General features: G+C 34.7%; 1 protein-coding gene across 11 annotated transcripts in view; it reads left to right on the top strand.

The window, feature by feature from the left end:
* Window positions 1-16,622, top strand: part of LOC149565999 (uncharacterized) — a 117,165-nt gene that overhangs the window by 23,638 nt on the left and 76,905 nt on the right. For all 11 annotated transcript variants that reach the window (XM_089819453.1, XM_089819445.1, XM_089819447.1 and 8 more), the window contains 3 exons: window positions 1,579-1,779; window positions 1,957-2,032; window positions 10,747-10,852. In XM_089819453.1, coding sequence (XP_089675579.1) covers window positions 1,579-1,779; window positions 1,957-2,032; window positions 10,747-10,852 — 383 coding nt within the window. The remainder of the gene's footprint in view (window positions 1-1,578; window positions 1,780-1,956; window positions 2,033-10,746; window positions 10,853-16,622) is intronic.

Here is a 16,622-nt window from a genome sequence, read left to right as displayed (position 1 = left end):
TATCGGCAACTTATTGTCGGGGTCAAGAAAGATATTGGGAAAATATTGTAGATTTAGATAAATCGGCAGCTTATTGGGAACATATTGGAAAGTTGTTAATCTGAATTTGCTTGTAAAATTTCTGCGTTTCCACTTCAATCCAAACAAATTGCTCTAAAACACTGCAAATCATATTTTTTCTACTTCAAACCCTTTTTTCCTCTCCCAAACACTGATTTGCAAACAAGAAAATGTGAAATGAGTGCCTTTTGGACTCAGTCCCTATTAGCAGACTGGGGCTGATATTTTGGCCAAATGTCCCCAATATTTTGGCAACGAGCTATTTTTTTCAGCGATAAGTTTGCAAAATCTCTGTGATGTAGATCTGTGATAAAATTACGCAGTTTATCGTCACCCAAAACTTCTCACGATAAGCATACTTATCACAGAGAAGTCTGCGATAGTTTAATCTATGGAACAAAGTATATATTTTAATTCTATAATATTAACTGTAATTTATATTAATTTGTTTCCTATGTTCCACCAGGTTTCTAGTATGTGGGATCACATATTGGTAACAAGATATTTTGATGCCATTTTTGGGATGATGTGGGACAGTAATGGGGACAGGCTATAGCTATAAAAAAAAATACAATATAGAATCATTCATCATGTTGACATATAGATTGTAGAATCCAAAGCACAATAATCTTTATGTTATCAAACATCAGATGCATTTTTCTAAATAGTGAGTCTATATTCTTTCATTGGAACCCCTATAATTTTCTCAAAGCATGTATTATTTACACTGTTGGACCTGAGGAAATGTCCCCAAGATGCCCCTGTTGCAGGTGTATTGGAAGTACTTCTGGGGATGCATCCCCGTCTATCATAGTTTTTAATAATAAATATATGATTTTGAGCGATTCTTCAATATAGAGAACTTATATGTATTGAATGTATTAATATGGTTAAAATGTCTATATATTTGTGATTTTAAATGTTTTTATATGGATGAACACAAAAAGAGCCCAACCCCAACAATTGACGAATCAAACATACAAACCAGAACCTGAACTAAAACTGGAAGTGGCAATTGTTGAATTTCAACAATAAAATTGTATGTGAAGCTGCTGACAGTTGAATGTAAGAACTTTGCTATATTGATTACATTGCCTTTAATTGGGGCAGAAGTGATGTTGCAGAAAGGATCATCAGGCTGTTAACAGATTTAAATTGGGATTCTATTAAATTACTTGCTAGATGCACCTGATTGTGGATATTCACTTAGAATAATTTTATATCCAACTAGTTTGTGTTTGTTCCGAAGCTTTTGTAGGACTCAGCGGACATAATATTTAGCCTTTTGTTGAATGATTGCCTGAGCCCTAAGGAATATCACTAATTATTCTATAAGGAAAATGCATTGCAAACTTTTGTATCAGTTTTGAGTGAGGTTTAGAGTGAATGATGTCTTGATGGCTTAATATAGTCCTGTATTAGCTATTTTAAAGTTTACATGGAGTTGGAGTTCTCCTGTATAGTTGCCTGCACCAGTTATGTCAATTATTGACTTGAGCTATGTGCTTTGAATAACAGGGAAGTGAAGATATGGAGATTTTTATTCATCCAGAGTTTGGTCTCTTTGGAGATGTTACTTTCTTGGCACCCCGGTTAATATTTTTAGCTGAAGGGATCAAACTTGAGATATTCAACCACAAATCATCTTCTGACGCGGTCAATGCTTTTCAATGGAGCATAGTTGATGTAGAATATCTGAAGACTTACTGGCTTTCTGGAGTGAGTTTGATGATTGTCTACTTCTTTTGCCTGTAATTTGAGTAATTGGCAATTGAAGTGATAACCAAACTAGTATACTACTACTTTTTTGGCTAACCTAACTCTACTGACTGTCAACTACATGTTCCTGGTATTGTAGTGTAGATGTAGTTTTACTGAAAATTGTTGATTATTCAGGTCAATGTTGCTGTGGCAATCCTCGATTTGAAAAGGGGCTCCAACAGTGAACTGGAGACATTCTTCTGTGTTACTGGTATGTGTTTTAAAGTGAGAACATTCTATATTAATGTATCAAGCCTTGCAGCATGCTGATGTGTTTTGACTTGTATCCCTAGAACCTGTTCTAGCTTGAATCAGATATTACCTATGCTTCTATAGATTTTTTTGCTTCTTGTACTGTTTATTGAGCGCATATCTGTTATTATGATTGCAGAAAATGATTACCGATGACTAGAAAGCTATTCTTTGTACGATGGTATTATAAATCTGTGTAGTACTATCTATGCTTCCATATGTCCTTTCTAGAGTTGCAGGATGCATACCACCATACCAGATATGAGCATGGGTATGGTATGGCTCAGACTTAGCTTTGGTACCAAAACCACCCCTACCCAAAATGACCAAAATAGGTTGCCTTGCTGGATATATTTGACTATGACACTCTGCTCCATGCATGCTTCATCCAAGTGATTTTTTAATAATAAAAACCTTAATTGTGAAAAACCACTAATGTTCTAATTAAATTATAAATACAGTTGCTGGAACACACAAATGTAGTGAGAGGCATGTTGTGAAGGTGTGGTATACCTTTTATATAGAAATATTTCATATTTTATAATGTTGTGGTCCATGTGTGACTTTGTGCATTGGAATTGGGCAGTATTTACCTAGCAGAGGTTAAAACATTGCAAATGTATTTAATATTGGCAAGACATTGTTGGGTGGGGTGTGGCATGTGTGTCATGGTTGCCGTTTTAGATTAAGTTGCTAGATGTATTTATAGGTTCCCCCATCTAGGGAAGCTAAGAAGCAATCTACAGAGAAATAAACAATAGTAACATAAAAAACTTTTGTTACTAAAATCAACAAAGCATTGTGGTACTACATAGGATCCACATGAAGACCACCATAAACTCTCATGCATATGCGAAAAAACATCAGAAAGAAACTAAATTTCTCCCACTGGTTTTGGAAAAGAAATATGATCAAGTCCATGCTAAACAAACATAAATAAATGCTATACACCTTAGACTTGAACATAACAAGATCATTGGAGCGAAAAAGCTTAGATGTTAATGAATCCAAACCATGACGAGGGAAGATGACTATAAAGAGTCTTAAATGGATTTTGATCCATTCTATGATTTTCTTGCAATGTTGAAAACTTGGTGAATTAAGAACCTACCAATAAGGCTTTCTAGGCTTTTTCCTTATATCTTCGAAGTTGTCAAGTAGGACACGTTCCTTTGCGTAGCACATTATAAAATTTGGATCTTCTTTGGCAAATAAATTTTTATACCCATTACAAGTAATTGCTCCCATACTTACCACAAGTGCTTCTACTTATGCTTCATCGTTTTCATTTTAATTCCAAGGATGAGGGAGCGACCATATTTGAGAACTTCTATCTTGAATTATAGGACTTGCACTTGCATTTCTCGGATTTCTTTTTGAAGCCGTGTTTAATTTTAATTTGATAAGCCTTCCTTGGAGGACACCAACATGGTCTCTTTTCCTTTGTTGTTTCTTGTAACATATGATTGGTTGCTGTTAATTAAGGAATGCCCTTATATTTATGCAGTTCATCATAAGATGCATTCAATATATGTAATACCCCCAATGGATATTTGCTGGAATTTTTCGTTCGAAGTAATCTTCAGAAATACAAACGGATTGGTTTGGAATAAATTTCCAGATTTGACCAGCGAATTAATAACAAATTGATCATATAGAAACTTAAGAAACTTTATTGTATCTTAATATTCAGTAATATAATAACATGCATAGGTTCCTGGTACCATGTAATGTTTGGGTTTCCAATTTAAAGGTCGCTGATGGTGAAATTCACTTCTCAGTCTGTCTTCCTCTCTGATCCAAGATTGAGCTGCATTGCTCCTATCCCAGGACTCTTTGCTATGCATGTCCAATATGGTTGTCAACAATTGACGCGGGTATTAGACTAATTTTCGTTTCCCATTGGTCATGATTTCTGTCAAATTATTCTCTGCTATAGCCTCTAGAAAATGAATATCGTGCATCTCAGCATCCACATCTTTGAAACATAGTCGTATGATGTGATAAATGTTCTCAGAATGGCAAGATAGGGAAAAACTTATATGTTACTGAATATCCAACATGAAAGCCACTTCTTCGTTGTCGCCTTTATATGTTGGATTATCTCTGACTCAGAAAGTTGTTAACATAAAACCAGTACCTCCCCAACACAAATGACAAGTTGGCTGAGTTCCTGCTTCCGACAATAGCTAGTCCCTTAGACTGCGATTCCTGGTACCATGTAATGTTTGGGTTTCCAAGTTAAAGGCTGCTGATGGTAAAATGAAACATTTTCCTTTCGAGCAGATTAAACCACGCATCTCTAACGTCAACAAAATACTGTCCACCTAATGAATACTCAAATATTCTGCTCGACTAAGGTTTCAGCTCATTCAAAACAACCCGATAACAAAAATTAAATCCACCCCATTTTATAAGCTTGAAAGTTATTGGCCTGAAGATTTAAAAAACTTCATGCGATGCCCAAATGATTTTTTGCAGTTTCCAACCTTAATACCATCCAACATTTAGTTCCTCAAACATTTGCGGCAAATAAAAACATTTTATGCCTCGGATGTATATTTTCATGAATTTAAATGTCAAAACAATGTAGCTCGCAAAGGTAATTCACAACAACATTTCATGTGCCAACTATAGTTGAAAACTCAACTAACAGAATATTTGTTTTAAATGAAGGTCCAATGAAATATTTATAGAGTCGCAAATAAACTGGCCTTGCACTTCTTGGTAATTTTAATAATATATCTGTATATAATAGAACTTTCTGTATAATCAACAACTCCAGAAATTATTCCTCTATGGCTTTGCTAAGAATAATGTGTTGAACCTAATATAGCCGCACAGTTTTCATGCATTCAACTGTATTTCCTGAAAATTTCTCTCTAAATAAAAATCCTTTTGATAAAACTTTTGTAAAAATTTCTCCAAATAAACTGCATAGTATGGCAGGATTTTTAGCTCTGATACCACTATAATATCTCCAATGGATATTTGCCAAATTTTTCTTTCAAAGTAATTTTTCAGAAATTCAAACAAATTGTTTTGCAATAATTTTCCAGATTTGACCAGCAAATAACAAATTGATCATATGGAATCTTTAGAAACTTTATTGTATCATAATATTCAGTAATACAATAACATGCATAGGAAAGCCAATCTTAAAAACAGTAACAACAGTTAGATTGGAAACACATAAAAGAACCTGTAATCCCAAATGTGAATTCTGATGCGAATCCACCACAAATGATGAATCGGGGCTACGTCTGATCCACCAAGAAATCCTGAAGGTTTTCCGCCCTTAGGCTTTAGCAAGAGAAAGCTAGAAGCTTCCCAAAGTTCTCCAAGGAGAAAGCAGAAATTAATCTCAAATCCAAGCATGCCCAAAGTGAGTCTCCCTTCCTTCTTTTAATGTATCAAGCTGTGCCTCTTCAGTTTCCACTGCTCTGTCTATCGTTATCTTCCTCTTTTGTCACCTTATAACCCCATTTATAATATTAAAGTGACCTTTTTTATCAAATTATTTTAAACTCTCATAAGCCAAATTTAATATAATGTAAATTTAATTCAGAAATCCTAATGTCTCAAAATGGGGACATTACACTATATTTTAAAATATTTAATGCTTGGGGCACATGTTTCAAGTCTACTTGGATTGAGGGAGAGAAGATGCCACCACAGGAAGGCTTCTGCATGATTGCTCTCCTATATATAAGAGGCATGAAATAGAGTCATTCATCACTTGTTGGTCATTCACTTAATAACTTGCCCATTGAGAGTGGAGCTTGGTTTTAGTTACATAGGTGTGGTTTTAAATGAGTGCATAACAGCCTTGGGAGTTGTGAAAAGCCTGGAAAGATTAGGTGAAAGAGCACTAGTGGGATCGATTTCTGTAGTATCCTAAATATAATCAACAAAGTCCTTTAAATGCTTATGAATTGCGTAATTAGAACAGTCAAGAGGTTGGCATGACACACCCTATGTTACAATGTGGGCTGGGGGAAGATTAGAACTCATTATTTCACACCTACCACAGATTGTCTAACCAATTGAACCAGGCCCCTAGCCTGAAATGATTTTTAATTTAGCATTGATTTGGGACTGTAATTAATATTTCAAAGAAATTCCACCGGAGTAAAGGCAATTGACATTCCAGTTGGAGATTTGGAAGCCTTACTTAAATAGAAGAAAAAAAGATACTGGAAGAGGATTAAAAGAAATAAATCATGATTTTAGCCACAAGAAGCCTTTTAATTTAAATCAATGATCTCTATTGAGCAAACTATTTCTATACTAAAGGGATTTGCATGCAACCATAATCAACCTTTAGCTCACATTGTGTAAAAATCTGAACCCAGTTTTTTCTATATCCTTTCCAAAATTTGGCAATGGTGAAAGTAGAAATTCTTGGATAGATAACTTCAGAAATAACAGAATATTAAACTATGTACTTTACTCCTCCATGTCAATATCTCCTAGGGGACTCTTAATGGATTTGGAAAGATCCTATGATCATATTTAGAAGCTAAAAACCATAGGAGTATCTACTGATGCAAATAGGATACAAGACAAAATAAATAAGAAAACCTGATATTGCCGTGATGTGGTTGGCTTCCTAATAACCATGGCCGGTGGTGCACGTACAGGGAAGTCTTGACTGCAGTGGGATATCGGGCTGCTGGAGTAGTGGCCGACACACCTTGTGATGGCTGCGAGTTCCTGAAAAGGTACTGTACCTGTCACCAAAGTCCCGTAACCTGCCACTAACTTATTGTACCCAGTTTTATAGTGTGCTATCCGCTGAATGGAGTATCCACATATGTCAACCAAACACCCTTCCTCCCAAGCGATTGATACCACCAGTCTCCCTTATGCTGCGTTAATGATGGATATCAGTATATCGAATACCATGCTACTGTCAGTCTGTTATGTTGATGCTCACACAGCTGTGAATCCCTTGCTGCTATACTGTTCACTTCTGGGTTTGTACAGAGAATCAATTCATGCTAACTCCCATTATTTTCAGAATACACAACTGTTACTACTTGCTAATAAACTTACTTCTTGGAAGCAGATTCCACGTAACAGTGACGTCTCCTAATGCACTCCACTTCAAAAGATGAGTAAAGTCTCTAATGAGAGGCTGGGGCTACGTCCAACTCCTCACACTACCGTAAGGGTTTTCGTCCTCAAAGCAACCAGTCACATTTAAGCAACCTTTCAGTTGCATAATATTATATTTCATGGTGTCAATCACAAGGAAGCTCATTGCTTTTATAACCTCGATATGAGGGGAAGTACAAACAACTAGGCAATGTGGGATAAAAGCCATTTTTGTCTTTTAGTCACTTAAGTTACTTTTGTTACAAAATGACTTTAAGTCATAAAGTGATTTTTAAATCAACTTTATAAAACAAGAGCTCTTTGGTAGCTGGAGTCCTTGCCTTTTGGGTCATTGTGAGGGTTAGGTCTCACTAATTATTTTAAAAATGATTTTAGAGTGCGTATATCTTTAAATTTTAAGTACTTTATAATTGTTCCCAAAGAATTTGTAAAATGTCTTTAATAGTGTGAGGTTTTGGTTATGCATATAATGTCACTTTTAACACTTGGTAAGTTTTTTTAATCTAATATCACATACATTTAATTGAAACTTCTATTTATTTGAAATACTTAATATTTTTATACAAACATTTATATTAAATAGAATTTATATCTCATAATTGATTTTTATAATTTTTAAAATCAATTATATGTATTTTTTCTTATTCTTTATTCAACAAATATCAAAATAATTGATTTTTTAAAGATTTCAAAACCATATAAAATTTAAAATTAGAGAACAAACCTAAATATTTAAAAATAGTAATATAGTTTTTAATTTAATTAATAATTAGAAGAATCTAAATTAATTTTAAAAATATCAAAATTTTAATATAGCTGGAAATTTAAGCTATTTATTCTTCATTTAAGACTTTCTTTAAAATTTACTTTAAAACTATTCATTCTCGTAAATTATAATTTTGCCAGTTCCATAGATATGGACTCCCGCTCTTGCTTGGCTTCAGTATTGTAAATGACTCAATTATTCCTTCGTGGTTCTAAAATTCCAATATCTTATTGGATGATGAGTTAATTATAATCCCTAATTTGGATGCTAACAAGAGGTTAACTTTGTATGATGTTATCATATGTCTACTAACTTGACATCCCTTGTACCAACACGTGATCGGTTGTTTGATCTAGACGTTGAGGGATTTCCATGCCAAGGATAGAAAAGGTAGACTGCTTCAAATATTAGTATCTCCCTAAGACAACTCTACAAATGATTAAATTTTATGGTAGAAACAACCAAAATCCGCGGTAGGCTACATGCGGCGTACGATCTCCACCTCCATTAACTTGACATCCCTCGTACCAACACGTGATCGGTTGTTTGATCTAGACGTTGAGGGATTTCCATGCCAAGGATAGAAAAGGTAGACTGCTTCAAATATTAGTATCTCCCCAAGACAACTCTACAAGTGATTAAATTTTATGGTAGAAACAACCAAAATCCGCGGCAGGCTACATGCGGTGTACGATCTCCACCTCCATATCTGTGACAGTTGGAGGGTGGCGAGAGGAGGAGAGAGATGAAGCAGCCTCGGTTCCTTTAAAGAAAGCCACTGCAAAGTTGTCGAGTATGGCTGTATGGCTCACGCTTTTTCATGCCCAGTCTTGCCGGTGCCTGGCCCCCGACTGTTCTGTCATGATGGAAGGGGAATGAGGAAATGTGATGTGATGAATATGCCATTGTCAATTATTTCGCTCTATGTAGATGTCAAACATTTAATTCATGCGTACCACAAAGATTTTTTCTTTCTTAATTTAAATTTAAAATACCTAAAATCCCCAGGAAATTAGTATGAACCAATGAAAAATTTGGAATTAGTATATAATATTGAGATTTTTTTAATATTGTCTTTGAGACTTTACAATATAATTTATATGTAGTGGGAAAAATTAAATGGGGGGGGGGGGCGCAAAAGAAAACATTAAAAGGCAGGGACTAATAAAGTGACTTAACTATAGAAAAGCTCCACAACTTAAATATTTCCCAACGAAACCAAGTAGATTCCTGTGACTGGCTGGCATCCTCAAGATAAATGCCATTAGCTTATCTGGATGGAAAGATAGAACAACAAGGCGCTAGTAAGGCCTACCGCGGAGAAGGGGACATTACACATTGACATTTGACAAAGCCTTCATTCACTAATGGCTTCTAATGTAATGACACCCATTTACGAAGTTGTGCCAAACTAGGCTAAAAAATTTGAAATATGTTAATTAAAGTGACTTGCACAAGCTTGTCTTCTTGTCTAACCATACATTCTTCAAGTTTGTGCCCTTTGAAATGATCTTATAATGCAACATAGGTGTGGCTTTAAATGAGTACACAACAGACTTGGAAGTTTTGAAAATCCTAGAAAGATTAGGTGAAGGAGCATTAGTGTGATCAACTTTGTAGTACATCACATAATAGTTGGATCAACATTTAGAAGAAATTGCATAAAGATTTGGTGACTAACAACTTGTGACATCAACAAATAAATAAATTTTTGAAATTTGATTTAATTTTATTTATGTCTAAATTTGTGAAATTTAGAAACTAATTAGTGTGGGTGTCAATATGGGTATATGCATGAGTGTGTGTGTATGTATAGAATGGTCAGCTCTAGACATAGTTTTGCAATGCTTATTTTACGGAGAATTCATCTATGGGGCAATTAATTTGCTTTCTCAATATTAGCATCATTCTCTAAAGTGTGTTAGACTCTGTAGTTCCAAATAGATTTTTACGTTGAATTATAAACAACTTAAAAGCTCAAAGTTAACATTATGTGCAAAGATTGAATTAAGTTATTTTCTTAGGTTGTTGGTAGGATATGGTACTGTGAGCGAAGAGTAATTATATAACAAGTCCAAAAAAATGATGTCTGGGTTGGTAAAGTGTCTGCATGTTATGTGTTCAACTAAAGACCTGCCCTAGCTGTCTTAAGTCTTACATAACAGAAATCTTAAAATGGACAGACCTGAATTTTAACAGAAATTTGAAACTGAACAGAAAACTAAAAACAAGTTTAAAATATTTAATTGAAAATAGCTAGAGACAACTTGGATTATATAACAAGTTCAAAACAATTATGTTTGGGTAGGTGCAGTGTCTGCGCTATTGTGTGTTCAACTAAAGACCTGCTCAAGTTGTCTTAAGTCTTACAAAATATGAAACCATAATTATAACATAAATCTGAAAATGGACAGACCCCAAATGTAACGGAAATTTGAAACTGAACAGAAAACTAAAAACAATTTTAGAATATGAAAATGTGAAGATAGCTAGAAAATCTTAAAACTGCCTTCATGTTTAACGTATGCCCACATTATGACCAGGGACCGGAGTCTGATTTCATATGAGGAGTGATCACCTTCTTTTATGTTAAATTAATAAATTATTTGATGATAAAGGACAGGTCTTCCGTCCAATTGTTTGTTCTTAACAGCTGCTACACAATTTTCTTACTGGATAGTGAGGGTTGCTGTGTTATTGGTTGCATAGCTGTGTTTTCAATATTGTGATTACGTACTTATATGATTATAGTGTTAGATGTGATAACCTGATTCTGTGCTAGACAGGTACGTCTGTGTTGTTTGCATTTAATGACACAAGTTGGCTTGAACAATTACAGCACATTGTATCCCTAAACGACACATATAGCACTATTTGGAAATCCCTGGACGGGTAAGTTAATTTTTTTGCTCGGTTATTATTTCAAATCTTCAAACTTGGGATCATAGTATGAGAATGGTTTCGATGCAATTATTGAAGAATTAATTATTTTTTATCTCATCTAAGGTATAAAGTTTGCAATAAATTGCATGGCTTGCAGGTGAAAACTGCTCTGCAGTCAGCTATTATTCAATTTATTAAATGTTCTATTTTTCTCTTTCTTTTGGTAGCTTTCTTCTGATAAAGGGTGCAATTTGGAAGTATGTAAACCTTTGTGCTTACTATTCATTGTATGTTTCCATTATTGGCATGAATGTGAATCACATAGTACGTGCATCTGTTTACCACAACTGCAATTTTTTTATAGACTATTAAAATTACTGCCCATTCAAGAAATACAGAATGGCTGATCTGGAAATTAAAAGATAGTTAGGTAACAACTGATAAACAACTAACAAACAATTATAGAATACAGAAGTGCTGATGTTTATTGACATGGTACATAAGAGAGACAAAATTCACTAAAAGAATATCAGGAAACAGGAAGGAGATTGTGCTATGATGGAACCAATCCATTATTAAGAATGATGTTTGGGAAATTGTTCCAAGGCCTGTAGCAAAATCTGTTGTTTCGTCTAAGTAGATATTTAAAATCAAGCATGCCGTTGACGGTAGCATTGAAAAATATAAAGCCAGATTTGTAGCCAGGGGATTCTTTCAGAAGGAGGGAATTGATTATGAAGAAACATTTAGAGAAAGCAAAAGACCCAAATTTTTTTCTAGTTATGCAGCACACATGCTTGATTTATCTAAATCAGAAACAACCAATGTTTAGATGCTATTAAACATACAGCTTGGAAGGATGCTATGACGGAGAATACCAATCCATTATTAAGAATGATGTTTGGGAAATTGTTCCAATCCTTGTAGAAAAATCTGTTGTTTCTTCTAAGTGGATATTTAAAATCAAGCACATTGTTGACGGTAGCATTGAAAAATATAAAGCCAGATTTGTAGTGAGGGGATTCTTTCAGAAGGAGGGAATTGATTATGAAGAAACCTTTGTTCCAGTTGCCAAATACACCTCTGTAAGGGCAATGCTAGCTATTGCAGCATCGAAAGGATGTAAAGTACATCAGATGGATATGAAAACAACATTTCTGAATGGAAAGATTACAAATGAGGTATATTTGGAACAACTTGAAGGATTTGAAACTCATAACCCTAAAGTCTTTGCTTGTAGGCTCAAGAAAGCTCTCTATGGGCTTAAACAGGCTCCAAGGGCATGGTATGAAAGAATTGATAAGTATCTCTCCAGTTTATGATTCTCCAAGAATGAAGCTGATCCAAATCTTTATTATAAAAAGGATAAAGATGATATGATAATATTGAAACTATATGTTGATGATTTACTAATAACAGGTGATGATCATCTTATAGATCAATGCAAGAAAGATCTAATCAGAGAATTTGAAATGAAAGATTTAGGTCTCTTTCATTACTTCCTACGATTGGAAGTATGGCAGAATTCTGACAGCATCATACTTAATCAAGGAAAGTATACATTAGACATCTTGAAGAGATTTGGAATGTGGAACTGCAGACTTATGTCTTCTCCAATGGAGACGGAAGCAACAACAAAATCACCCTCGATAGATTCTACTCTTTACAGACATATGATTGGGTCTCTTATGTACTTGGTAAATACAAGACTTGATATTTGCTATGCTGTTAATGCTTTAAGTTAGTTTATGTGTGAGCCAAAGGAGATTCATGAGATACTTACAAGGCACTCTTAACTATGGGCTCAAGTATGAGAAAGTTAACTTGGACCTACATGGGTACACGAGCTGGAAGTGTAACTGATAGGAAAAACACTTCTGAATGTTGTTTCAGTTTAGGCTTAACGATGATATCTTGGATATGCAGAAAGCAAACATCAGTAGCATAGAGTTCCACAGAAGCTGAATACATTGCTGCAACAATGGCCTCTCGGGAAGTAGTTTGGCTTAGAAAGTTATTTGTGGGATTAATTGGTCAACCCATGAATCCTACTATTATTCATTGTGATAAGCAGAGTTCCATCAAACTTTTTGTAATCCAGTTTTTCATAACAGGTCCAAGCATATTGAAATTCCTTACCATTATATAAGAGATATGGTAGATAGGAATACTGTAAAATTAGAATACATTTGCACTATAGATCAGACAACAGATATTCTTACCAAACCTCTCTCCCGAGTTAAGATAGATCACTTCAGGAAAAGACTTCGTATGTTGAATTATAATACATCTATATTATTTAATTATTAATAATTTTGAATTAAAATTATTATTGTTAGGCTATTGACTGTTATGGGCTTCACCATTTGTATTAATTATCTACGAGGTGCCGATCTCTGAGATAATGAACACTTGTATAAAAGACATTATGAGAGATGATGATCTCTTAGATATTGTGCTGAATGATAGAGAACTATTGTCAGAACTAGATGAGTTCAAGATCATATTGTGATGTAGACATTTCTATGTCTATGAGTGACAACTTGGATAAAGGAAGAATTTAATCATTCTCCGAATTTTATCTTGTGCACTGGTAGATCTTAAACTCAAGATCATATTGTGATATAGGCCTACCAGTACCTATGAGTCACAATTTGGATAAAGGAAGAATTTAATCATTTTCCAGATTTTATCCTGTATGTTGCATTCCATACAATACTGTTATCACTAGTATAAGTGATAAGTCATATCACAGGGATAGTAATATGACATAGTATCATGTGTTCAATGATACCACATGCTTAGAAGATTCAGATAGATATAGAGTATCAATCTATGGTTATTCATCTTGATTGATGGTGCTAGATATGTTATCTCTCAGTATGATTATCAAGTTAAGAGGGAGTGTTAATTCTATGTAATTGTGATAACATACTAATCTGAACAACAGAGCATACAAGATCATGTAAAGCATGGATATCCTTATGTAGGATTTGCCTCTTTTATAACCTTATATAATTAACCTTATTGGCGGCTTACTTAGGAGCATTTAATAATGTTCAGTTTGAATAGTTGTTAGTATAATTACTATCTAATTGTACTTTCTAAGAGATGCTGATCTTGGAAGATTATTATTTGTTTATTTATAAGGGCCAACCTAGAAGAGTCATGTCCTTTGTAAGGACATTCCTCTTGAGTGCAATATAAACATGAGGTAAGTATGAGGATAGCGAACACACAATACATAATAAAGTCTGCTCCTCTACATTACTGCCTTATGCGATTTATTGCAGGGATAAGAACATTTTCAGAATAGTTATTATACTATTGGTAACACTTCATACAAGTTTGATATACAAAGGATCATCTTCAACAAGTAGATTAAAGGCATTATAAGTTTGGTTGTTTAGAATTTACAGAAACTTTACAAGTTTTACTTTAGTCTTTTAGTTTTACAGCTGTACTACATAGTATTTAGTATTAGACTCTTTAAACCATAGTAACACAAAGATGCGTCCCCTCTCTTTTTGCCCCATGTCTTAGACATGGGATGCACTAGGGACTTGGGGATTCTGTTGTCCCGTCCCCAGCACTACCACCAGATTCCGCCACCTTTGATGAGGATGACGGGACACCCCGATGTTGACTATTTGTTCATTTGACTATTTATGTTAAATGTTCGATGTTCCAACTCAATGCAATGTTCAAGCATTTACTCTTTTGCATATTTGTATCTTATATTACAATACATCTTTTCAAAACTAGCATTTTAAGTACCATATGTATAGTATATACAACCCCTCCCATCTCCTGCCACCATCTCCCTGCCGTCCCCACACTGTCCCCAAATTAAGGCCCTTTTGCTCCCTTGTCTCAGAAACTTGTCCCCTCATTTTGCCGTCCTTCCGTCCCCTAGGGCAATGCAACTATGCTTTAAACTATTAAAAAATAAATTGCCATCCCTAAATATCCGTTTCCTATATTTAAAAAATGGCTGTATTGGAACCAATTCCAGTACCAGAGACCTCCAAGTCTCCTCGTCTCCCGGTAACCTTGCTTTGTGCTCTTTGTTAAGATATGATAGCGTCGGTCTGAATTCAAGGATATACCAGCATGACAACTGAATGCACATGTGTGTGCATGTATGTATACCAGTTCACCATGTGAACTGATGTACATGCACACACACACATGCATACACATTAAAATTATTTTGACGAGACCGTCCTTGTATTGAACTAAGAATGAAAATCTAAGCAATCAGATTATATCCATCTCTTGGATCAGGCTGTAAATCCCTGATCAATATTGATTGAATGATAATCATATGGGATCGAGTTATGATCCTCTATATTTAGATCATAGGCTTTAATGTTGAAATTGACTTAGCAAATAATAATGCCCGATAACCATAGGGTCTCTTGATAATCTGTTTGGTGACTAATCATACTCGATAACCTTTGAGTTTGTTGGCTAATTAAGTTTATGCCTTTGTGTTTCTTCAAAGAGACATGTAGTTGAACAGTCACAATCGCCCCTTTTGCCTCTTGATTATAATATATAAGATGACCGATCACAAGAGATACATCATCGGAATTAATAACGTCAGATCGAGTGTTCGAAATAAATCTCAGTAAGACTTATCTCTCAATTGGATAGTTATCTGAGTCATAGCTGTAGTGACTTATTATTACCTGTAAAACCAAAGTTCAAATTTGTATTATTACAGTCTAATATTAGTTTAACAGTCGTTTACACTCTCCACCCATGAAATTGAAATTGGTTAAGCAAACACATATATTATTTCACTGATGTTACAACATTGCCACAAATATAAAAGGTTGCATTATTTATTATCAGTGTAAGACGGGGATGCGCCCCGCCACCAAAACCAGGCCGCACTCGAGATGGGGGGACGATGTCTCGGCGTCTTGGGCAACGTCACTCAGAGTGCCACCTCCATCGGAGATGGCGAGACGTCTCTGTGTCCCCTGTGGGTGCGTGGGGACGTCGTCCTGTGGCAACAAGATGGGGGACTTAAATTTAAAAAAAAAAAAGGCATTATTTTAATATTTTTTGGTTATATTTTTGTTATAATGGGATGTGGGGCCAATTCCTTCTTGCTCCTTTGTTCAAGAGCCTTTTATTCTTCATTTTTATTCACATATGCATTTCTATATCTGAAGATTGATATATATTAAAAATTAAAAATTATATAATTTGACACTCTTTTCATTTGCTGATGTTCAATGTTCATTGATTGTCATTTGATCATGAATCATGATGTTCCAGTTCAAAACTTCAATGCAGTGTTCAAATTTAATGGTGTTTACATCTTTATATCTTATATTGTATAATTGTAGTACATCTTTTCATAACTAGCATTTTAAGTACCATATGTATAGTTTATACACCCTTATTCCCCCACCCTGCTCGCTGCCATCCCCAAATCATGGCCCCTCTGTCCACCCGTCTTGGAAACTTGTCCCCCCATCCTGCAAGATGGTGTAATTATGTTTATTATTTTATTGGATTAAAAAATTCTTTACAATGCATTGGCTTATAAAGCATTTCAATTTTCTTGTGCCCAACAACTATTGTGCTCAACTTCCTATTGCAAATAGCCCCAATTGAGTTATTAGACAAAATTGTTTTTTATCAATAATAGGTCGAAACCAAGGTTAATTATTATTATTTGTTGTAATCAATTATTGTGATATGTTAAGCTTGAGAAGATTAGAATCCAAGACCTCTTAGATAAGAGACTCAGAATTTACCA

This window comes from Cupressus sempervirens, chromosome 3 (assembly GCF_028749045.1).
Source record: "Cupressus sempervirens isolate cs-2001-9-10 chromosome 3, ASM2874904v1, whole genome shotgun sequence".
NCBI lineage: Eukaryota > Viridiplantae > Streptophyta > Pinopsida > Cupressales > Cupressaceae > Cupressus > Cupressus sempervirens.
This window is presented reverse-complemented; position numbering and strand designations above follow the sequence as displayed.